The sequence below is a fragment of the Mastacembelus armatus genome, chromosome 14 (genome assembly GCF_900324485.2).
Source record: "Mastacembelus armatus chromosome 14, fMasArm1.2, whole genome shotgun sequence".
Lineage (NCBI taxonomy): Eukaryota > Metazoa > Chordata > Actinopteri > Synbranchiformes > Mastacembelidae > Mastacembelus > Mastacembelus armatus.
In genome coordinates this window covers 19,449,306-19,474,227 of record NC_046646.1, presented here as the reverse complement: position 1 = coordinate 19,474,227, position 24,922 = coordinate 19,449,306, and the positions used below count along the sequence as shown (strand labels likewise).

At 40.8% G+C, this 24,922-nt stretch overlaps 2 protein-coding genes across 5 annotated transcripts in view; both read left to right on the top strand.

Moving 5' to 3' along the window:
* Positions 1-943: 943 nt before the first annotated feature.
* Positions 944-12,745, top strand: LOC113142831 (RING finger protein 145). Of its 2 annotated transcripts, XM_026328136.1 has the most exons (13): positions 944-1,107; positions 3,423-3,671; positions 4,240-4,296; positions 4,964-5,072; positions 5,297-5,388; positions 5,986-6,221; positions 6,377-6,552; positions 6,812-6,952; positions 7,051-7,233; positions 7,441-7,588; positions 7,883-8,005; positions 8,104-8,337; positions 8,510-12,745. In XM_026328136.1, exons 2-13 carry the CDS (start codon positions 3,488-3,490, stop codon positions 9,173-9,175), a joined length of 2,349 nt encoding a protein of 782 aa, XP_026183921.1. In that variant the 5' UTR covers positions 944-1,107; positions 3,423-3,487; the 3' UTR covers positions 9,176-12,745. The 2 variants fall into 2 exon arrangements, with proteins under 2 accessions (XP_026183921.1, XP_026183922.1); XM_026328137.1 differs by lacking the exon at positions 4,240-4,296.
* Positions 12,746-15,779: 3,034 nt separating this feature from the next.
* Positions 15,780-24,922, top strand: part of LOC113143087 (transcription factor COE1-A-like) — a 76,707-nt gene continuing 67,564 nt past the window's right edge. For all 3 annotated transcript variants that reach the window (XM_026328551.1, XM_026328550.1, XM_026328552.1), the window contains exons 1-4: positions 15,780-15,910; positions 16,617-16,773; positions 17,517-17,580; positions 18,861-18,916. In XM_026328551.1, coding sequence (XP_026184336.1) covers positions 15,780-15,910; positions 16,617-16,773; positions 17,517-17,580; positions 18,861-18,916 — 408 coding nt within the window. The remainder of the gene's footprint in view (positions 15,911-16,616; positions 16,774-17,516; positions 17,581-18,860; positions 18,917-24,922) is intronic.

Below are 24,922 nucleotides of genomic sequence, written 5' to 3'. Positions count from 1 at the left end.
ATTCAGTTTATGGCATGTACAACAAAAAAGAATGAAATATTTAAATTTCAAAAGTCAGATCTGTATGTTTAATAAATTATCAAAATTAATCTTTGATTATCAGTAGTTGCTATGTATGTGTTTTTCATTAACGTCAGCTGACAAACTGACTAATCATTGACAATAGACAGCTCTAATATGCTTCAGTGCTTTTTTTTTGTTTGTAATATGTATCCAGGACATCTTGGAAAGTAGCTGTGATACTTACTGTGTATATTATCCTTTGGACTGGGATTTTTGTGTGTTGTTTAACATGCCTAAACTGTTTGTACCTTTTCACTTGAAAAGGTTGAGACTGCCATTTGAATTTTATGTTCCATGTTTGAAACAACAGCCTTTTTGACATGATATTTGGTGTATAAGGCAACAAATAAAAATGGACATGACATAAAGCCTAGTTTTGAGGCGCTCTTACTTTACTTGGGTTTTTCCATTTTCTCTTTCAAAGGAAATATTGTGTTTTTTTTCTCCACAGCATTTATCTGACAACTGGCTTATGACTGCATAAGGGAGGCCCTTATGAGTTTGGGTATTTTAACTCCAAACCCATACGATGGTTAAGTTTAAATAATTGTTTGAGGCAAAAAGAGAGTAAATTATTTAATATTTTATATTTTAAAAAAGCTTAAAATTTTTTTCTTAGGTCAATTAATCATCTCGTTGTCTTTCAAAAATGTTCTTTTAATCCTTAGGAGGAGCCCCAGTACAAGTGTTTATGCACTAATGTTGTTAATGTTATATCAGAAGCCTTATTTATTTTTATTTTCAGTTTTTACTGCAGAATCAGCATAAATACTTAGGGATCAAACAACCTTCCCTTCATTAAAACAAATGAGGAGCCAAAAGATTTAACGGGACAAACCATACTGCGCATGCTCAATACATCCTCCGCCGTACTTGGGATAATGGCTGGTAGGTGAGCGGATCGGATGGGCCACATCCTTTGAGTGTGAGGCGCTTTCACCGAAAGGACCTTTAACTCGAGCCGTGCCGAGTTAAAATGGTCGATATTCGACCCGAAAAACACCCCAAACTCGTTGTACATATTGAAAGCATCGTCCTTCAAGTGTAAGTTCTCTTTTTTCTTGTTTTATTTTGACTGAGTGTTTCCGTCTGCGGCTACGCTAGCTAGGCTACAGTTGGCCGGATAGCAGTTTGTGCTAATCCTGAACTGTTTGGAGCTTTTATGTGAATGTTTGTGGCTGTGTCTACAGCAATAAGGTTAGTGGCAGCTCACGTGTTAGATGTGTTTTTAGTTCCCATTGTGTGGACGTGGGCTCTGTTGTTGACAGGAGCTAACTGACAGCGATGCTAACGGCAGCTGACTACGTTAGCTTGAATTGTTGGCTCTGTGCCTGCTGCCTGCTCGATGCAGCTCATCATCCCCACACACACGTAGTCTCTTTTAGTTTTTTATATTTTTATTTATTTATATATATCCAACTTATACATCCAACTTCACATATTACATTCGGAGAAAACTTAGGACTACATTTGCCTTGTTTGTCCTGTTTATACCAACAGGACCAGCCTAGTTAGCAAAGAGTTGCAGTCTTTTGCGGCGTAGCTTAGAGATTTTTTTTCTTACGTAGAGACTGAGGGGTTACTAGAGTTCATGGCGTACCACAGTCGATGCAGCACTCACTCATCCGTCACGTCTGCAGTGGTATAAGTAATGGTATAAATTAGCCGTTTAGACTGAGTACATACCCCGTAGCTGTCAGTGGATTACCTCAGATAAAAAGTCAGTGGTAGACGGCCACGTTATATAATCTCGATTCTGCGAAGTGATCTTTCTCTGGCCAGGGATAGCCGTGGTGAATTCACAGTTATGTAAGCTATCAGGATGCTTCCCCGGGCTGCGGGAATAGTAAAGTTAATGTGTGTAAGCTCTGCTGTTGACATTTTTTCAAGACGTCCGTGGCATCGCAAACAGGCTATAAACTATACCAAACTGTTTTGTTAAGAATGTAGCATCCCGAGTTTGTTTTTCTGATATTTGCTTCAAACTGGACTCCCTTGTGGAATAATGTTTGCAGCTTGTGAGTAGCAGGGTTGTAGACAAAGAATTTTCAAAAAGACTGCTTGAGGTTATTTGTTTGCAGTTTTCCCAAAAGGGCAACATGTTGCATCTTGAAATTTCGTTTTGTGCGACCATTAATTTACCCATGCTCCAGTGCAGCTGTGTGAGAACCTGTTTAGCAATGATTGATTTTTTTTTTTTTTTGGGGGGGGGGGGAATGTTAAATTTGATTAGATACAGTGATAATACTATATAATTTACCTTACATTAACTTTAAGAGTTAATAAATTCATTATTTTGAGAAAAAAAAATTAAAGGATGTTTTAAATTGATTGGAGGATGTTATACTACTGTAGTAGGGAAAGTATTGTGCTTTGGTGTTATGACAGTGTGAACTATTAGATGACAGAAATTTCAGCAGTGAGATTATTTTCATACTATTTACATAACATATTATGTATCCCTTTTAATACATCTGGTTGTGTTAGCAGATTGTTGCTGGGCAATATTGCAAAGCAGAGAGCTGGACATCCATATGGCATTATGGGATTTAAGTATAGATTTTTTTTTTTTTAAGACATTTAGTCTATAGACTATATTCCTAGTTTTGTTTTTTAACAAATGATTTCATAATTACATTTCAAAAATGCCTTTTTTCAGTAGATGAGATTTTACATCAATCAGCCATAACATTATTCTTTACAAAACATTCTGTTTTGACTATTTGTTTAAAATTATTGAAAATGAACATTGGTCTCTAAGAGAAACATTCAGCAGCTATTGTGTTGATAGCTCAAGTAGAGTGCTATTATTGTGTGTTTTTAAAAAAAGAATCGTAGACAAATGTGTGCTCTCCCTCTGTATATTTACAAGCAAACAGATTCACAGATTGTATAGTGGGCTGCAGAGTGAAATGAGTGGCAAACTACTGTCTTAGCTCCTGTGTACACACTATTAGGCAGGTATATATTGCCATTGTAAATTTGTTTTTTGGGTTTCATCCACAGCTTTATTGAAACACTTACACTTTCTGCAGAATAAGTGAAATCTGTTACTTGCTAGTTCCGTGATTATGCTAGGAGATATGCACATTTATTTGACTTTAGCTTAAATTTTAAATAGACTTATTAAATGTTATCTATATAATTATTGTATGGGTGGTAATTCTATCAAACAGAAGGCCAGCTACAATATAATTTTCCCAATAAGAAAAAATATTTTTGTGTCATAAAATAGTTGCACTTTGCAATAAATCCAAAAACCCATGTTCTGATTGATATTGCTTAATGTGAAATTAACTGCTTTGTATTATATTAAAGTTCCATGTTTGTTTTTCTCTGCCTTCTGTTTTTCTGTGCAGTGCAGATATTAACATCCCATCTTAGGGGTCAGTTCTGCCTGCGGATCAGAAACTACGCAGAGGCCATGGCAGTGAAGGACCGTGTAGAGGCAGTGCTCAATGTGGGTCTGCGTGTTCCCAGCATAATGCTGCTGGATGTCCTGTACCGTTGGGACGTCAGCTCATTCTTCCAGAAGATCCAACGCTCCAGCCTCTCCAACAACCCTCTGTTCCAGTACAAATACCTGGCATTATACCTGCATTACGTAGGTCAGTGCCTGACACACTAAGCCTTTCAAATACATCTTGTATACATCTATATTGCCATTTCTGAGAGCATTAGCTCAGTGCAAATACACTATATAATTGCATTTCTTTAGAAAGCAATGTACAAACTTGACATGTCTATAAAGAGCAGTAAACAGTGGTGTGTCAGTGTTGTTTGATTTGCAGTATTTGACTAGGTTATCACCTCAAGAGACTTGTTTCTACTGTTTCCATGAGCTATGATTCTATCTGTTGGTTGGATGCATGTTTTTTTTTTTTTTCCTCAGTCAGCAATGTCAGCCCTTTATTGTTGGGCTTTCTCAGCTCACCTGATGTTGTTAACAGTAGCTAAGAAGTAATAGCGTACCACTTTACAGCTGCTTTTACATACGCTGTAGTAACTTGGTCACTATAAATCCACATTTACTGCAGCAGTAGTAATCAGATATCTCTTGTATCTTATCTTAGAAGCATGGGTCACATATTTAAACTGTATAAACAAAATAAAAAATGCGTGTGTAGGTGGGTCGATTTTACCACTTTCCTTCTTTATCTTTTGTGACACACACTGCCATTTTCAGCAGATATTCTTGCATCATAACAAAGCATGGAAACCTGAAACAACACAGTGACTAATTCAGGTGACATACAAGTAATGAAGCACAATAACACTCGTGAGGGTGACGTTGACACAGTGTAAAGCCTAACGTTCAGACCATGATTAAAAGTAAACAAACAAACAAGCACTGTATTGAATACTCTGTATTTCTTGTTCCACTTTATGTGTGAGAGTACACTGTCAGACCCACTGCAGTTGGTTAATGAGCCAACATGCTCCTTATATGTTATGTGCTGTGGGTGGACAGACAGAATGAGTGGGAGAGAGGCAGTAAAATCAGTTACTGTTTCTATACACTGAAGAGTTTTATGGACATGGTTTTAGATAGTAGACTGTAATACAAGTCTATTGGGTGCTGTGACTTACTGTCAGAAATTGCTCCATATAATTACATAAGAAACATCTTACTCATTTAGTATGTCAGTTATGTGATTGGTCATCAAACAGGAAGCTCTGTTGTGCAGCTGGGTGCTTTTTCAGTATGTTGTGCTTAGAGGAGATGGTTGGGCTGCAAAAAGCAGTCTCATTCACAATGAATCTCAGCTTTTTGAATTTGTATGTATGCCACACTGTTAGAGATACTTTTATAATTTATACAATGTGTTTTCACTTAATGCAGTGTTTACTGATTGTAATGTACCAGCTGTGTGTTGTCTAAATGTGTTCTGTCTTGCAGGTTACATTTTGAGCTTGGTGCTCCTGACTCTGCCTCGACAGCACCTGGTTAAACTCTACCTGTATGTCCTTACGGCTCTGCTGCTTTTCGCTGGTCACCAAGTCTCAAGGTATATAGCTGAGGATGGAAAAAAGCTTAGGCTGTTAACCAGTATAACGTATTGTGTTCTTTTCAAGGAATTTATGCACAACTTGTATCAGTAGCTAGTGTGAGTTTTCAATGAGCTAGTTCACGTGATGTGGACCTTTTGTGGTTGAGCCATACTGTGGGCCGTTGTTATGTAATAAGTCACAATTTCCATGTCAATTGAGCATTTTGACTTTTCTTTGTCAGGGACTATGTCCGCAGTGAACTGGAATCTGGCTATGAAGGACCTGTCTACCTGGAACCTCTCTCTATGAACAGATTCACCACTGCACTCATAGGTGAGCTGAGGGATTTAACTTCAGCTCTAGTTTCTATGATAGGGAGAATCCATCCTCCCAAAGAACAGCACAAAACTCTTATCAGCCTTAGAATTGAATTTCTGTAAATGATCTGTGCTTTAGTCTTTCTGTTGATGGGGCAATGGAAGCATTAGTATTTGGTGGATTTTAATAGTATTGTATAAAATTTACTTGAAAACTACTCTAGTTATTGTGAAAGTTGGTCCATTTTCGAAATGAAAATGTTGCTGTGTTTCTGGTTTTATAGGAACTGGTTTCATCTTGGTAGATAGTAACAACCCAGTCTCCTGTGCTATAGACCATACTGAGTGCTGCTTTCACGGCACAGTGAAAGCCTTAGAAAGGAAAAGTTAATATAGTTGCAATGTCAAAAAGAAACTACTGCTCGGGGGGGGGGGGGTTGAAGTTACAAAATACAAAAGTGCCTTCACGTTCACAGGATGTTCTTTCATTGTGGACCCTTAAAAGAACAGAAATAATACAAACATCAACAACACCTATTCTAAAATCACATTGGTAACTGTGGATATTCATGCCTATTCACATGTGCTCATCTGTGTTTATTTGTGTTTTCAGGTCAGCTGGTGGTGTGTACGTTGTGTTCTTGTGTGATGCAGACCAAGAGGATTTGGCTTTTCTCTGCTCATCTTCTCCCTCTGGTGGCCAGACTGTGTCTGGTCCCACTTGAGACCATTGTCTTCATCAATAAGTTCTCCATGATCTTTACAGGGCTAGAAGTCATTTACTTCCTGGCTTCTAACTTACTGGTACCATACAACCTGGCAAAGACTGCATACAGAGAGCTGGCTCAGGTAGTAAACTTTCACAATTGTCTAATTTTGCAAAGTTTTTCAGTTTTTATTACAGGATTTCAGATAAAGTAGTCCAGAGAGATTTTACTATATGTAATATTAATGATGTTCTGTCTTTGTCCTAATTTCTCTGTGTGTCTGTCTCTGTCTCCCAGGTGGTGGAAGTGTATGGGCTGCTAGCTTTGGGTATGTCTCTGTGGAACCAACTGGTTCTTCCAGTTCTCTTCATGTGTTTCTGGCTGCTACTGTTTGCTCTGCAGATCTACTCTTACTTCAGCACCAGAGACAAGCCTACCTCAAGGGAGAGACTCCTTTTCCTCTTTCTTACCAGGTAAGCTTATTTTACCACTGGTTAGACTGTGAGGGACATCATAGATTGTACATCAAACATTTGCATATGGTATACGTTTTATTGTGCGGTAAATTATTTGTGATGTATGTAGCGAACAATAGCTTGTTATTGAATTTGGATCATGTTTCAAATCTCCTTATCAAATGGAAATCCCTTTGAATCCCAAATATTTTTTATTTTGACGGGAAATGAAAAAACCTGAAAAACATCTCATATGCTCACTGCTTCCTGTCCTCAGTATTGCAGAATGTTGTAGTACTCCCTACTCCCTGCTGGGTCTGGTTTTCACTGTTTCTTTCATCGCTCTGGGAGTTCTCACACTCTGCAAGTTCTACCTACAAGGATACAGAGCATTTATGAATGACAACACCATGCACAGGTCAGTCAGTGCGTCTGTCTCTGTGTTTGTGGGTGTTCATTGAGGGTGTCACCTACTTCTTTTCACTTCAGATTTTTGTTTTCTGTCTGTTTGCACAGGGGAATGACAGAAGGCATCACCCTGCTGATCCTCGCTGTCCAGACTGGCCTTATCGAGCTGCAGGTCATCCACCGAGCCTTCCTCCTCTCCATTATTCTTTTCATTGTTGTTGCTTCCATTCTGCAGTCCATGCTGGAAATAGCAGACCCCATAGTCTTGGCCCTGGGAGCATCCAGAGACAAGTAAGATAATCCCTTAATAATCTCTTTGAATGAGCCATTTTCCTACTCTCTGATTTGGCATTTTGAAAAATACAGTTAAAGGTTACAACTACCACATATTTGTTTACAACTACCTCCTAAGGTTTAGTGCTGTTTCAAAAAAATAAAACTACCCTGACAAATACGGGCACAGATAATTTGTCTTTCCCTCCCCCGTCTGGCCTTTAGGAGTTTGTGGAAGCATTTTCGAGCAGTGTCTCTCTGTTTGTTCCTGCTCATCTTCCCGGCCTACATGGCCTATATGATCTGTCAGTTCTTCCACATGGACTTCTGGCTTCTAATCATCATATCCTCCTCCATCCTCACCTCACTGCAGGTAACACATAAGTACATACTGACTTTCTGTCTCTCTCTCACACACACACACACACACACACACACACAACATACAGAACAACAAACGTAAAGATGGCAAAAAGAATGTTTTAAAACATTGAATCACAATGAATGACAATGATTGCTCTTAATTTGTAGTGCTTTGTAGAACTTTGTAGTGAAAATCCAGATTTTAAAACTCTGATTTACTCACTCCCGAAGGCCCGTTATAATTTTATTTTGTGACTAATTCTGACATGTATTGCATCAAAACATTTTCTTCCATCCCACCCAGGTTCTCGGCACTCTGCTGATCTATGTTCTCTTCATGGTGGAGGAGTTTCGTAAGGCTCCAGTAGAGAACATGGATGAGGTTATCTACTGTGTCAATGGGACCTATCGATTGCTGGAATTCTTGGTGCGTGTCTCCACACAAACAGTAAATAGTGAAAGCAGCATTTCAGTGTCATACATATGACGTCTGTGCCTCACTGACATGATATTCTTCTCTGCCAGGTTGCGGTGTGTGTGGTGTGCTATGGTGTATCTGAAACAGTGTTCGGGGAGTGGAGTGTGATGGGCAGCACCATCATCCTGGTCCACTCTTACTATAACGTCTGGCTCAGAGCCCAGCTTGGTTGGCAGAGCTTCCTGCTCAGGAGAGATGCTGTAAACAAGATCAAGAGCCTCCCCACAGCTAGCAGCACACAGCTGGAACAGTACAACGATATCTGTGCTATCTGCTTCCAGGTATGAGCTGCTTGGTGTATATTTACAGGGACTAGATGTTAGACTTCAAGTTAAAGCTAATGTAAAATTTGGTTTGAAACATGCTACTAGTATTTTTTAAGTAAATGGCATGTCAAAGGAAGTTTCACGACACAGCCTGCATTGTGTTTCTTTTTGTACCAACTCCTTTCAGGATATGAACAGTGCTGTGATCACTCCGTGCAGTCATTTCTTTCACGCTGGCTGTCTGAAGAAATGGCTTTATGTTCAGGAGACATGTCCTCTCTGCCACTCGCAACTCAAGAGCCAGACAAGTGTCCCTGGCCAAGACACCCCTGCAGCCAATCAGAGCGCTGTAGGACAGGAAGGAGCCACAGCCAAGACAAGGGAGAAAGATGATGCTCTTCCAGCTGATAGGAAGGGAACAGGAGGACAGGAACAAGACAATGAATCTGCCATTTCAGCTGGAGAAGCTTCTGCCTCCTCTTCTGGTGTGCCCTCTGCTACTCAGCACTTTGTCGAGACGTCCTCCTCATCATCATCTTCGTCTTCATCTTCTTCCCCACTTGTGACTGATTGTCTGCAGCACCAGTCAACCACAGTTGATCCCTGTCCGTCTTCCTCCTCTTCATCTGACACAGTGGAGATGTTCTCATCTCCTTCATCTCACACCTCCACCACCTCCATCTATCATCAGTCATCCTCACAGCTTCTAAGCCAGACGAAAATGACCCCTGCTAAAACGGAACCTGATCCAGCTTCTGTGCTGGACAGCAAGGAGCCATCAACTGGTCCATCATCACTGTCTGACCAGCCCACATCTTCTGAGGAACAGCCCCCTCTTGCATGCAGTCTCTGAGCCACATCGTAACACACAAAACACACACACATGCATATAAACAACCAACCTAAACATGCCATCTGCTGGTTTTATACCTGTCAAGCAATTGACTAGCTCATCAAATTCAATTCCAAACCCATTCATATTCAATTTCAGCAAAGGAATCCAGAACAATCTTTAAGTAGACGTTCATTGTTAATCATTAAGAACTTTCCAGCTGTGGGACAAAAAGTCGTAAGCTCATCTCAAAAATGAGCCGGAGTTCAACTTCATGTCCACAACATGTGAAATCCTGACTGAAACTGAAGTCTTGCATCACTCATTTTTGCTGTTTCCTAGATTTTTACATTGATATGAGGCACACAGTGACCTTTCTAAAACATGCTTTTGTCCTTCTCATTTCAATCCCAGACATTTCATATGATGGTTGCTCCCATCCTCCCTTTGTTTGTGCAGCTTCACTCTCATTGCTGTACATGTTTGTTTTCTCTGTAGTCTTGTATGTGCCATGATCTCATGAGGAATGGGTCAAAGGTTTAGAGCACCTTGGTAGCCTATTGATAACTGGTTGCATTTTAAACTGTGACAAAGTCTTAACATTTCTGAAAATCCACAGATTTCTCTGCCAGTTTAGAGAATGACTGGTTTTCACTGTTGGATGATAGTAGTTGTGTGTTTTAGTGAATACTAAGCATTAACAGACTGAATGTTGCTTCCTGTGGCCATCACATGACCTGAAGCCTGGTGCTAAGCAGATGAACATGGTGTGGTCTAGTAAAGTATTGCAGAGTGAGCAAATCAGTGGAGTCGTATGGAGTAACTGACTCATTTCATGTGTCAAGCTTTCTCTGTTAAACTGCTTCAATATCTGAATCAAACTTGTTTGGCTGGTCCCAGCAAAACAATTGTGTTCGTCATAGCCAAACTTTTGTATTAATGTTGAAGAGATGTCCTTTTTAAGGTAATTTTTGCATTGCTGCTTTATTGGTCAGCAGATAGTACAAATGGGCTGAAGGTAACAGAGGGATAAACAGAAGGTAGAAGACATGTAATAGAGGCCACAGTTGATATCTGCGCCTTCAGCATTGTGAAAATGTGGAGTCTGAGTTTGCCCACAGAGCTGGCAGGGAGCCCAAAATTTGTTGTTGTTCTTGTTGTTGGTGGCTTTACTTCATTCATGGTACTGATGCAAGCTCATCAACCTGAGATCAGCTGATTCACAGGCACGCTGAAACAGTCTATCCCAAGTTTGCCATTGGTCTAGCAGATATTGAGACTCTTGTTAATGCAGGAGCCAATCACCTCCCTCTAATCACATCAAAGCACCACAATGTAATTGTTTCCCTGCTGCTCAGTCACTTCACTCCATGAAATGTTTCTACCAGCAAACTGAGATGTCTGATAGCTTTTTTCCCTACACATGCTAGCACACACAGCTCATGCACTTCAAAGAGTGCGGGACTTAAGAGAAATGTGTTAGTGTGTAATTGAAAGACTTAAACCTAAGATTGCTGAGTCCTGATGCACGCTTTATATGTAGGGCTTGCACGCTGTCACTGTTACCATACATTCATTTGTTCCAATGTGCTTTATGCTTTATCCTTGCTCAGAATATTTTTCCTATCAACTTTGTTATTTTTTGAGTTGCACTTGCACTAATGCCATTTGTACTAGCAATGCTCCAAAGCTGTTCTGTGGCTGTCAGCAACCAAATACCCTCTGATGTTGGTGTGCGAGGAAACAGCCCAATCTCTTTGTGTGTAATGTATATAAATGTTGCTCTGTGTGGCATCTATATTAAACCAGAGGAGTGTTGATATATAAATAGGATCAGGGCTTGAATTCTCCAAAGCTTCCCAGTAGTTTGAGGATCTTTGTCACTGTACATGCCTGTGAACAAGGCAAGGTTTTGGCTAAGAAGCTTTTGGGATATGAAGCTATTTGATCTGTGAGACCAGCCAGTGTTGATGCTTCTTCTGTCTGCATGACGCAGCCTCAAGCTGGTATGATCATTCCAGTGCCCTCTACTGTTAGGAGTGGGACCAGCATGGTGCAGACTGACAGGAGATGCTCTAATTAACAGTATTAACCACTATTACTAAAGGTCTTATTAATATGAATGACTTTATTCAAGACATTGGAACGTGTTGGCTGCAGGGCTGAGAATGAATACATGAACAATGTAGGATCAAACCTGGCCAACACTTAAAACTTTTTTTGTTATTTCTTTTTTTAAGGTATGAAATGTAGAGTTTGATGTATTTTGCACCTGTTTCTCTGAAAGTGAACACAAGGACTTTCTCTGTTCTTGACCAACTTCTCATTTTATCTTCAGCATTCCTTAGATTTTGGTTTGAAACAAGACATTTCAAATAGTTACAAGGATTTGCTTCGTACACATTCAGTTTTCATTGTAAAGCATTTGAATTGTCTCAGAGAGATCACGTGCATGATAAAATGTCTAAAGCTCCACGAGGTGATAACTGTCATTGGCAACCAACCGTATGTGAATCTGCATTGAGGTACTAAATAATAAATAACTGGCAGAGGCCTGTCAGCTATTGATTCCAGATGCATGTACACTGTTTATACTCCGTGTTGTTGCAGGCTCTGTTCGTTCCCTTCTTAAATATGAACTTAATATTTTTACTGTATAACATCTAATAACTACAGAAATCTGAAAATTTTGAACCTTCAAATGCATCATTTGCACTCTAATGCATCTCTGAGATTTCAGCTGTGGGAATAATTTGATGTCAAAATGCATCAGTGACTGTTTTAGGACATTTTTGTGAGAACTAATGTGCCAAACAAATGCATCAACCCTTCACTGCTGCTGCTCCCACACTGTCAGAACATTTAGTGTGTTAAGATTGTAAAATTACATACAAAATACATTTGTCACCAATCCATACACTGTACACAGTTTTTATGAAAACACTACAAAAACAAGTGCTTGCGCATTTTCTAATACTGAAATAATTATCTTGCTAGAGAAAGATTTTAATAAAAAAAAAATCTTGCTTTGAATTTGGTGGAGTAGCCAGGAGAGATTACAGGAACACACAGATCAGGTCAGTGTGCTAGCTAAATTCCCTGAAGTCACTCTCACATCTGAAATCCAGGAGTTCCTGAGACTTGATTTATTAAAATCCTGTGTGAAGTCATTACTCAGTTACAAGTGTAAAAATGTGAAAATGGAATCTATAGCTGCCGTGAAGCATTCTGACCACACATTTATTTTCTGATTATGTTTTAATCAGCATTTGGGAAAATAAAGAGTTTACACTGCTGCCCAATACTGTTGCCTCTGATGTGTTGAGATTTACGTCAGAAAACCGGATCATGTTCAGGGTTGCTCAGACTGAGACTCCCAACAGAATCTTATTGTATGGATTTTCATTTTCTCTCTTACGTCTCATTTGTTTTTTCTACACACATATTTAGGACCTGGTCTTTTAAACCTGACTGAATGCCAATTGGATTGTGTTAACCTGATCCATGGTTGGTTTTGGACTTTATGCCTGTCATTGCCTTGGTTAGTTTACAAAAACTGAATGTCAGAAATAAAATGAACCATGCACTCTGGGCCCGAGCCTCATTTCATACTTTGATTTGCAGTATATTGCTTAAATGTACATGCAGTTATGCCTTGTAGTACTGAAGAAATATGTGAAGTATTATTATTACAGTAGTATTGGTAAATTTGATGAATCATAGTTCAGAAAAAGAAAAGGATTAGGATGAAATGATTTTAGGATGTTGGAAGCATTAAAATAATGTGAAGCAACATTTGTAGGATTTGTTGACAGGGTTTATCATCAGTGAGAATAACTTTAAAATGTCGTCATGCCTACATCTTCATTTTATTTACAATTTCATAAAATGACGATCCGTTTGCTTCACTGATCTGCAGCTGTTTCGGGTTTGTTGTGGTGCGCCAGTGCAGTTGCACCTATCAGTCACATGATGGCGCTGTTGTGTTGTATTTATACCTGAGCCATGCAGGAGAGAACTCGCCGCTGGAAAGAGGAGCACACACCGAGGACCTGTTCAAGTCCTGGAGGGAGTCGGTGCGCATAGCAGTGAGTTAAAAGTGTTTTCATCTGCGACTTTAGGAACACCCCCCACACACTCACACACACATACACACACACACACACTCGCGTGTTTCTGTGTCATTAGGTTCCTTAATTGTGTGTGTGTTTTATTCTCTATTAGGATTTAATATGAAATCGCAATTTTCATAATCATAGTAATCATAGAAAAGATTGCCTGCGGTGCTCGATTCAAATTTAAAGTTTGCTTTTAACAGTTGAATTGAAACAGAATTATCTTGGATAGATTTTTTGACCTTATCAGACTTTAATTCAAACATACTCGAGTATATCCAGCAATTTCCCTTCCTAGTAGTTCTGCGGATAGACCTGCATATTCTGGGTGATATTAAAACGATAGGATTTTATTTTTACAAACTGACACTATGCATTTTCAGGTCATTAAATTAAACTGTAGGCCTGATATTTATTACAGCTCTAGCTCTCTATGAGCTGACGTGCTGCTATGAATCTCTTTAATATTTTTGAATAAACTACCACACATGCTTTTAGCCTCTCGCTGATCGATCCAAACACATCAACGCTCCTCCATTCACATATATTTTCCCTCTCAGCTGTGAACCCACTTAAATCCTACACGGGCTGATCCGTCGCTGTCTCTCTCTCAAGAAACCGGCGCATAAAAGACTCTTATTCTCCATAATCAAGGTCAAGAGCGTTTTTCAATAACCTTTGGGAATTAAAGGCTGGAACGGCGCCAGTTCGCCCTGCCAGTCATTTCCGCAGCCAGCTGAATAATACTAAAGTTGTTGACCTTTTGCACCTCGGCAGATCAATACGCTTTAGCTTTATTTTAAAATAGTTGACTGAATTATCTATTAATATTTGTGTTTAGTTTGGATTCCCTCTCGGCGGTGTGATAAATAGTTTCAAATAACAGATGGTGCTAGAGGGAGAGACAAAGCAGGGAAATCTGGTAGCAATTATCCTCAATTATGCTCATTGTTATTTTGAGCTAATTATTGTTATTGTCACTTTTGTTTGTGTGTCTTGCGGCGCTAGCCTGCAATAAGCAGGCCTGCGCAACACAATGGGGACAGGGATGTGTTGTGACGATGAAATATGGCTTTTAGAATTGAGCCTAATCAGTTGGTCTAAATAAAACTTTGATCTAAATCTGCAGGCTGAGGTTTTGTTGCAGATTCACCAAATGTCCTCAGCTAAAATGAGTCTAATCATGGCTCCATATTCATGCAAAGAAAATATCTATTGTTATTCCTCTTGTGTGCGTTTGGTTACGGCTTTATGGAGGCACTGAACGCTCCATTTTGACCAAGTATTAATTTGGGTAATATGACAGAAAAATTAGCTGCCAGAAATCTTTGATTTATGACGAAAAAAATCGAAATAAGGAAATCATGTCTTCCTTCAGTGCGTTTAAAGATCCGGTCAGAGGCTACAACATTTAGACAAAGTGTGGTTTACGCTTTATTTAATATATCCAACATATAATTTGTCTTGCGTAAAAGTACGCGATACGTCGTAATGAAGCTGAGAACCATCCACCTTCCTGAAGAAGCACTGAGCCATTTGTACTTATTCCAGGATACTAAGCGCCACACTGCAGCTCTGCAGGGGTGGAAAGAAACTTTCACGGTCGATTTTCTGTTTGTTATGCTCACAAGAATTAATCTCCACATTTACAATGAAGCGTTTTGCCCAGACACATATTTACAAAATCCCTCGAACAAGGACAGAGCGGGTACCCGGGCAGGGCAGAGGAGGAGAGAAGCTCCGTGCCTGTTCCACGGGGCGGACCTGGCTCCACTCTCGCCTTTGTTTGGGGGCGTCTCCTCTTCTTTCCTCCCGTCCTGTCCCCTCCCCTCCATTCCTCCGGTCCCCTCCCCTCTTTCCCTTCCCATCCTAGCTCCCTCTCTCTCCCCCCTGGGGCAGGAGAAACCCGTGTTTGGTTCTCAGAGAGAGTCCTTTGGGAAGAGCCACAAAGCGTTTCCCTCACAGACAGCGCGGAGTGGCGAGAACTCGGGAAGCATCCGCAGGAAGCAGCGCTGCTCTGGACCTAAACGCACGTCCCGGACCACTGAGCTGAGGGGGAGAAGAGAAAGTAAAGAGCGAAAAGAGGAAGAAAGGGGTGTCAGACAATGATGACATCTGATCTAGGTGCCAGTTGATCTCTCTCTTTTCTGTCTGACAGCTTGAACTGTGGATCTCCAAGCGCACCAGGAGGGACTTTATTAACACCTTTCCACACTGGGTCACGTCTTGCTCTTCTTCTGTCAATTCAAATACGTGTTTTACCTGATTGGATTCTACTATCGCGTTATGAATCCCCCTCCGTTTTAGCGCCCACTCCCTCCTCAGGACTAGAATTAGAGGAATTAAGAGTCGACTACCTGATTTCTAGCGAAGCGCACGAGGCAGCAAAGAGCGCACTCACCATACTCCTCTCAAATCAGAGTAAAGGACCTACAGGAGAACAAGTGCACAGTGAGGCGGAGAGAAACCGAGACACGGAGGGATAGACACCGAGCTCCGGAGGTTTGTTAATGTTTGGGATCCAGGAGAGCATCCAGAGAAGCGGCAGCAGCCTGAAGGAGGAGCCGCTGGGAGGCATGAACGCTGTCCGGAGCTGGATGCAGGGGGGCGGCGTGCTGGACGCCAACACGGCCGCCCAAAGGTGAGCTCTGCCCGCGTGGAGGAGACGCTGCCCCCCTAAAAATCTTGATTTTTTTTCTGTCAGGCCCCGGAATTTGCATGTGCAGGACACGAGTGTTGATGGGGAGAAACAGGCGAGGCTGCTGTTCGGAGGAAAAAATCTGGATTTAACTGCTGCTAAAATAATTTGGGAAATTAAAATTCTTCCATTGCACATTGTTGATTCTATATAGTAACTTTAAGGCAACATACTAAACAGTTAATGGCAACATGTGTTTTATAAAAGTTTATGCACAAGCCTTAAGTTTATTACGCTTTGAACAGAAAGGGAAAATAAATGGAGACTAGGTCTTTGACTTGAGTTTAAAATAAAAAAATCACTGTCCATCTTTTCTAAACAAACTCAGCTGCATACAAGAACAGAATTTTTCTCCTGTTCCTCCTCGTCAGTGATGTGGGTTAAAAGTGGATTAATAACTTAGACCTTATGGACAACCCCCCAGCAAAAACTCATTTGCTTTTAATTTCAGAAAATCAGCAGTTTGAGAATTTATTGCATAAAAAGCCTTTTATGAAAATCATATCTTGACAAACAAGTTACAGATCACACTAAACTGTCAATACAAACAAATTAAACAGGGCGCAAATTGGATCTAATCTCCTTCATTATGGTTAAGTGAAACTTTCACCATTCTAACATCGACTCCTCCACGCCTGTGTGTCCACAGTGGAGTGGGTCTGGCTCGGGCTCACTTTGAGAAGCAGCCGCCCTCCAACCTGCGGAAGTCCAACTTCTTCCACTTTGTCCTGGCTCTGTACGACCGGCAGGGTCAGCCGGTGGAGATCGAGAGGACCAACTTCGTGGACTTCATCGAGAAAGAGAAGGTCGGTGCATAAAGATCCTGGAACATGTTAATATAACACACCTTCGATTGTTTGAAGGCCATTGTGGTGTCTGATATTATTAATGTCCCATTTGTAAGGTATCAATCAGATTATTATTATCATCATTAATACATAATAATAATAATAATAATAATAATAATAATAATAATAATAATAATAATAATAATAACCTAATAATAATACATGATTTATTATTCTAAGCATGAGAGAGCCAGATGAAGCACACACCTATTGTAACTGAAAAACGTCTTTCGATTCATTTGTGCAGGTGAATAAAAAGCTTCTTTGGACATTTTAAATTGTTTGGATTTACAGCTCGATTCAACGCAACCACTTGTTCTATATAAACAAGGGCAGGCCGAGCGGTCTCCTCATCAATTATGACACCGTTTAAATGAGATGAAATGTAATGGGAGAATTTAGTTTTGGATTTGTTTGCCCTCCAAACATAACCAGTAATTACAGAGGAATTAAAGAGCCACAATAACATCAGGATTACACATGGAGAAATGACAGGGCTGCCCTGCTCTAATATGTTCCGCTGTGAACATAAATCACACGCTGATTTAGACTAATGCAAAACCGGTGTGAAGAATCCAATATCCAGGATAGTCCATGTGGGCTCCTCTCTAGAGGCCTGCGCATCTGCAGAGGCGCTTTTTAAAAGAAAACTTTGTCCGGAGACTCCAATAAACAGCTCAGGCTTTGTTTTGTGTGTTAAGGAGACAAGCGGAGAGAAGACCAATAATGGGATTCATTACCGGCTGCAGCTTCTTTACAGTAACGGTGAGTGAGGAGCCACACACACACACACACACACACACTAAATTTGACCCAACCTAAATTTTACCATCATGGTCATTTTCCTCCTGCAGTTGTAGATTATACACACGCAAAACGGTTCCTCTCTTTTTATTTGAATGTGGAAAAACGCGCAGCGAAGCGTCAACAGGCTGCAGGAACCCGTTTATGCCGAGTAAATGATTGTGTTTATGGTGTAATTTGACAGGACATTTGTTAGTATTTCAGATCAGCTGCTGCAGTGTGCAGGGCAGCAGTACCTGCTTTGTGGCTTCATCACCATCACTGTCCCTAAATGAGTTAATCCAGTGTGAAGTGAGCTGTGTGGCAGTCTGAGCTGAAGTCTGCTGGTTGCAGGCTGTTGTAGTAGCTGGAGATTGTGGTGTTCAGGCCTTTCAGCTCAGTCTGCAGGTGAGAGGGAAACAGCTTCCACAGGCAGGAATACAGGAATACCCAGGCTCCTTTGGGGCTGACACTTATGGGTATGAAGCACCCTGTGAACTGTGGCATTTATAAGTAACATTCCCTGTAAGATACTGACGTTTTTAGCCAAAAGCACCAACCTTTAATACCATTATGAAGCATTATGTATGTCTAGTTTTTGTGTCCTGACTGGAGCAGTGAAACCAGGGTCTAAAGATTAATATCATGTTGTTCAAAATGCAAATCTCTTTGAGGCAAACGTATGATTTGGGATTCAATTTTTATTACAGTAAAAGGAAAAGTAAATGTTGAGTAACATTTACTTTCATCGTGTGAACCGTTGAACAAGCTACTGGCTAGTCTTTAATACACACACACACACACACACACACACACACACACATATATGCTTCTCTGGTTGTTCCTGGTTTGTGACCACTTACAATGAAGCTACTGTGTGTCAGGTTGCATGTGTGGATGTTCATCCAAAGACTGATTAGCATAATGCTTCTCAGATTGTTTCACTTCACACATTTTTTGAGGCCAAATAAAGTAAAATCTAAACAAAATGCCTCATGAAAAAAAGCAAAAATTAGAAAAGGAAATCTGCTTAAAATTGTGTGTAAGAAATATGTTTTTTTCAGCTTCTTTGCCTTTTTAAAATTTATCAGAGCTTCTTGTTGAATAAAGCAGAAATATTTAATCTCACCCATTTGTCCAGTGCACTCTCTTTTTTTATGTTTACTTCATTTGACATATTTTTTTAAAGCAGCTTTGAATGTTGTTCTGCATGTTAAAATGTATGTAAAGTTTATGATTGTGTATCTCCTGCATTTCAACAGGCATCAGAACAGAGCAGGACTTTTATGTTCGACTCATTGACTCCATGACTAAACAGGTAAACACACATTTTCACACAAACACACACTCTCACAACAGTGTGTCACATCTCCTGTTACCTCTCTGACAATGAGCTGCTCCACTCATTCGCCCTCTTCTATCTGCATGTACTTGCACACATACAAAAATGAGTGTTTGTGTGTGTGTGTGTGTGTGTGTGTGTGTGTGTGTAAATTTGTGAGTGGGTGTTTCCACAGTGTATGCGAGTGTGTGTGTGGGTGGGGGCACACATCGCATGGCTCCAGGCATTTTTGCCTGTATTTCTCTCGCTGTGATTTGAGCAACGAGGCAGCGAGCGGGTGTTAAGGAACAGGAGCGTAATTCTCCTGCTCGCAGTAGGAAGAGGAAAGATGTAACGGCACCTCTGGGATTTGATCTGCTGAGTAGAGAGCATTTTCTGATCAGATCCAATTTTTCTGTTAATGTTTGTGTTTTTGTTTATATGTATGTGCGTTGATGAGACGGTGATAAAGAGAGGAGCAGGTAGAGGTAGGAGAGAGAGTGAGAAGACAGTTTTAGTCTTTGTGCTCCATGTTCCTCAGGTAAACACTTAGGATATATTTTTTTGTTTTTGCATGAGAAACACAGAGTGAGAGTTTTCTGTCTCTCGTGATGCATCATATTTGTGTGTTAGTGTGTGTGGAGGTATGAGGAGCCAAGAAGCCACGCTATGCACTAAAAACTCGCTAATGTGGCCCCAGGCTATGATACGAGTCTCACGTTGCTGTTGCCACGCCGCACTACTGACTGTGTACGTGTCTGTGTCTGGCAGGCCTAAGGGACCACACTGTTCCCTAATAACACTGTTTAGCTTGAGCATAGTGGGGTGACAGCCAGCTACACACACGCGCAGGCACACACACTCACACTCACTCACTCGCACGCACGCACGCACGCACGCACGCACGCACGCACGCACGCATATTCAGTTGGGCCTTGCTTACAGTGGAAGGTCCAGACAAGAAGGAGCTCAGTATGGCGACCCCAAATGCACAAACTCCCATAGATTTTCACGTTCAGTGTCATTTGGGAAAAAAATATATATATATATGTATATATATATATGTATTAAAACAGATTTTTATGGTTGAAAATATATTTTTTTTCACAACACACTGATACAGCCAGGTGTGTGTTGCACCTGTGGGCTGTGTGAGTGCTGGTCTTTGTGTGTGGTAGTGGGGGGTTTGTATGTGAGAGGGAGGGAGACATAGATGAGAACAAATGGGAAACAGTTCAGGTATGTAGTGTGTATGTAGTGTGTATGCACATAGGCCCTTAGACAAAACTGTGCACAGGGCAATAAAACATGCTCAAATGAGTGTGTGTGTGTGTGTGTGTGTTTGTGTGTGTCTGTTTAAACTGTGACATGGGTAAGGTTAGGGTGCAGTTAGTTAGGGTTAAGGTTAGGCAGGTGGTAGTTATGGTAAAAGGTTAGGCTAAATCTCAGGAAATGAATGTAATGTCCCCATGAGAAATGGAAACAGGTTTGTGTGTGACTCCCAGTGCGGGAATGAAACAGTGACAGGTGGTCAAACCAAAACATCTGTGTGGTTGGCTTAGCTGCTCAGTGATATCATGGCCACTGTCTCTCAGACACAGAGTTTCCATGTGTGTCCGTCAACTGTAATGTTGCCATTACAGACTGTAATCCAAACCAACAATCCACCTCAAAGGAAGCTTCAGCTTTCCAAACTGAAAGAAACTCAAATTGTTTGATGAGTATTTTAGTATAATGTCACCACCCGGGCTAATCAGGCGCTGTTAAAAACTTCAGTAACTTTTATAAACATTGCACTGCAACAGGCCAACGGAGAGCCGGGCTTTTGCTCCAGAAGCAACAAAACCTCACTTAAATCACACTGACATTTGTAACAACACAAGTTTCCTAAAATCCAGCATTACAACATAACCTTGCTCAACAGTGTGTGGGCTGCTCCACTACATTTTTCTCGGCAGGGAAGAAAGAAAAAAAAAAGCAACACTTTATGATTTTAGGTAATATTTCTGTTTTTACCAACCTTTATTAGACTTGTCTCACCATAGCTTTGATACCTCTGTAATAGTAACACACCTCTTACTTATTTTAAGTGTGACCCTAAAAGCAGCATAAGGGTGTGACAGTATAATAATCTCTCTGCTGCTCTGAAAACTAATAGCACGTGTTGAAGGCACCAGTTTCTGCCTTAACGTGGAGGGTAAATCCCAGGAACGTGTTTCACTGTTTCTGTAAAGGCTGATGAAACTATCTCTTAGTGACAGCAGCTAGTGGAACAGCAGCTTGTCAGGACTATGTCACTCTTTGTTTTGAATATGATTCATTCACTCACATTCACTTCTTGCTTTTTGTCCAACTGAGTCGCTGTATACATGTGAATGTACAGTATTAGTCAGAAATTACAGAGGGACTTTTAAAGTGCAGATTTCCAGGTTTGGTTATTGATTAGTGTTGTAAGTATTAAAATAAGCAAAGTCAGGTTGAGTTTTGTTTAACTGTTCCGGTTGTGTTGCATGTTTTTGTTAGGCTCATATCATTATCACTTCTGACAGTGATTCTTCTGCCAGCACATTAAAGCACAGTCCAATGTTTGGCACCTAAAGCTGGCACTTACCTCTGTTATTGTTCTATTTCTGTATGCCTACCTGTTTTGTGTGTGCGCTGAGAGGGCCAGCACTGATTGCCTTAAATGAGGAGGAGAGTACCGTCTAGTCGACAGAAGCAGAGCGTGGCACTGGTTGATCACGACTCTGTCGGAGAGAATAAAGAGTCTGTCACTGCGGCCCTGTCGGATCACTGGCTTGCTAGTCGACCTGACACTAACACAGGCAGAAGTGTGTTCGCCTGTTTAACAGCTCCTTGTTTACACGCTGCACATGTCACAGTACTTCAAAGGTGGAGGAGATGGCAGCAGAGATGCTGTATGAAAGACTTGGTGAGGCGGAGAGAGGGAGGAGACAGAGGAGGCACAGGCAGATAAAAGGGAAGAGCAGAGCAGGCGAGGTGACAGTGTGATAAAGAAGCTGACAAAAACGAAGGCCACGATGGTAGAAGAAGTTATGCACTTAACACAAGAGCCTGTGAAAGAAGGTGGATTAAATATTTTCTGCACTTTGTGCTCCAGATGGTTCAGGTTGTCAAGCAGGACCGATTAAGGGATATCTGAAACTTTAGACCTCGGTTTAACACAATTTTTCCCGTGATTGGCAACTTTTTAGGAGCCAAAATATCAGAGTCATTGTGATGCAGTAAAGAGCATCCTTACTGAAATCTAAACCTGTTAGAAACACAGCAAGGATTGTTATATTTTGGCCAAGGTCTGGCACAGAGGGAGATGAATCCACATTAGGCAAGGCAAGGTGTGAGTGAAACAGCTACAGACCTACTTCATACCATATCTATATAGAAATTTACTGCTGCTGAAATTAGTTACATATTTATAAACCTGATCCTCAGGGGTAAAGGAAATATATGTGTCGTCATATCAGAACTATCAGTTCAACTAAATTTGTTTTGTTTTAATCCATGTTTGTTGCAGAGTGAATAGCAGACGTGGTGGAAGAAGGATTTATTGACCTCTACTGTGATTTTAGACTAAAGCACAGTTACATCAGTCCTAATTCTGTTCATAAAGATAAATGTATTCACCTGGTCCAAGGTGTGACAGTTTTCTGTGTGTGTGTCCCAAAGTGGAAAAGAGCAAAAGAGAAGAAAAGAGGGGTTGAGATGACATTGATGCATGTTTGTCTAAGTTCAGAGGAAGTTGCCTGGCCCACTCTTTTCCCATGGCACAATGAGCAGGTCTAATCATAGACAGAGCTGTGGCTTATAAAGTGCAGTTCCTCTTCAAATTCTGCCTGATCTATCTTTTCCTACAGTTCCCACACTCAGATTTGCTTTCATTAAACCATAATCGAGGGAAAATATTACTGTTGAAATGTTGATGGAAATGGATTAGAGGAACAGTTTCAGATGTCTTGGTAGTTGGATCAACCTCTGTGGTGTGTTAACAGATCTTCTTTGCTTTGGCTCAGGTCATTCGAAATGTGTTCGGTCTGGATACCTTTTTATTTTGTTTCCTGAATGCATAAATTTGTTTCACATGCAGATGAAATTGCATATTAGCTTCTGCGCTTCTATTACCTTGTATGGGTTTTGTGGTAAAAAAGGCTCTGTTAGAAATGTTAGCTTAGCTCCTGCTCTGCCTAGCAGTGATTGCTTTGAGCTTAGATTATTTTTGTTTCATATTGCACGTACTCAAGCCTACACTGACAAGGCCCTGGAATCCTGGAGCACTAGGAGCCCCTTCAGGTTCCAGGTTCATGTGTCAGTGCATTTTCAGCAGAGGGCTTCCAACTGGATTATATGCACATGCATGAAAAATTCTAACTGACAAGGGCCTCGGGCCCTGAAACAAATCGGGGCTCCATTTCCAGAAACACAGAGAGTCCTGGAGACAACTATTAGTATCAAATGCTTTAGGCTACAACTATATTGTAATGGGGCCTTCAGACTGTACCGCCACTACCACTAACCTCTATTAATGCTGTGGGGCTCCAAGCTAGTTTCTGAGGGCCATGTAGGGCTATAGAGTCTACAAATGAGGGGCTCAGTCTACACCTTTGGCTCATGTTGGGGCCCCATATGGAACATGTTCACCCTGGGGCCTTCAAGAGGGCAGCCTAGACCCAGACACAGACAAGAATCCTACATTATTGTTCTTTATAGGCTTGTCCTTTGTGTCCTATGTGCTTCTTCACACACTCATCTATCATTTCTTAGAGCCAGTGGTTTCCAAAAGGCAAACATATTCATTGGCATTAATACACAAACTAATGTGATGTAAAGTTTCTGTGCTGTGACCTTTAACCAAGTCTAAAATGGCACCAACACCTTCAGCAAATGTAAAAAAATAAATAAGGAGAGGAATCATGTACTCAGACTGTTTTGAGATAAGTTATGGAACACACAGTTTGTTTGGTACACAAATAACTGTTACACAATATGTGAATATGTATCATCCGTGTTACATTTAATTAAGCCATATTTTTAGTTTTCTATGTACAGTGTCAGTTAATTACTAAATGACCTTCATTTGCTAACTCCCACTAATGTTCCCCTGATGGCAGCAGGTAGTCTGCACCTCAGCTGAGGACTATTATAAAGGACAGTGACGCTTCTGTACCGTTGCCTGAGAAAAGTGAGTCTGTCACTTGGTGAGACTTGGTGCAGCTTGGAATGACAGATCAAACAGACTGGAATAGACCAAAGACAGACAGGGCGTGTGTATTGATTGATGGATAGCTCAGTGGTGTGTGACTTGTGCTTTCATTTTATTCTGAGCTTCCTTACCAGGATCAGAAATATTTTATAAGTGAAGCAGGTGAAGCCTCAGCTAAAACACCCTTTTCAGCTTTCGTGACCAGCACTTTGTGATTATATGACTTTATTCTTGGTAACTTTTGACTTCAGACATTCACCTAATCAGCATGTGAGCAGATGAGATATGGTTGTTATTGTGTGGAGGGAGGGGGTTGACAGACACCCCATGCAGAGACAGTGGGTGTGAGTGTGATGTAGAGATGTTACTGCTGAACTGCATATACTTTGAAGTGAGGGGGAAACTAACCTGTTACCCAAACAACACTCTCAGTGTTAGTGCCCTAACCTCCTGGAAAAACACCAATTCCTTCCAGTAAAACACTGATATGTTCCCACAGTGCTGCTGAATATAATAATCACCTGTCACCAGTTGGGTATATGCTGAGCGCAGTGTATTGAAAACATGCAAATACGTTTTTATGCATCCATGCACTGATGGAGATAATATCAGAGGGTCTGACTGACACTTCAGCTTTAACAAGATTAGGAGTAATTGTCATATGTTCACTCAAATATGATTATAGGCTGTTAGACATGACATAATGCAAAGTTGCAGTTACTTTCTGGAAGTTTGGCTGTAATTAGACAAGTCTGGTATTAATCCCACCAACAAGTAGCCTGATA

Bases quoted from the DNA above. Each gene is read 5' to 3' on its own strand.
- LOC113142831 (XM_026328136.1), top strand. From the start codon at position 3,488: ATGGCAGTGAAGGACCGTGTAGAGGCAGTGCTCAATGTGGGTCTGCGT. The intron at 3,672-4,239 runs GTCAGTGCCTGA...TGACACACACTG, and splicing joins ATTATACCTGCATTACGTAG to CCATTTTCAGCAGATATTCT. The intron at 5,073-5,296 runs GTATATAGCTGA...TTTCTTTGTCAG, and splicing joins GCTGGTCACCAAGTCTCAAG to GGACTATGTCCGCAGTGAAC.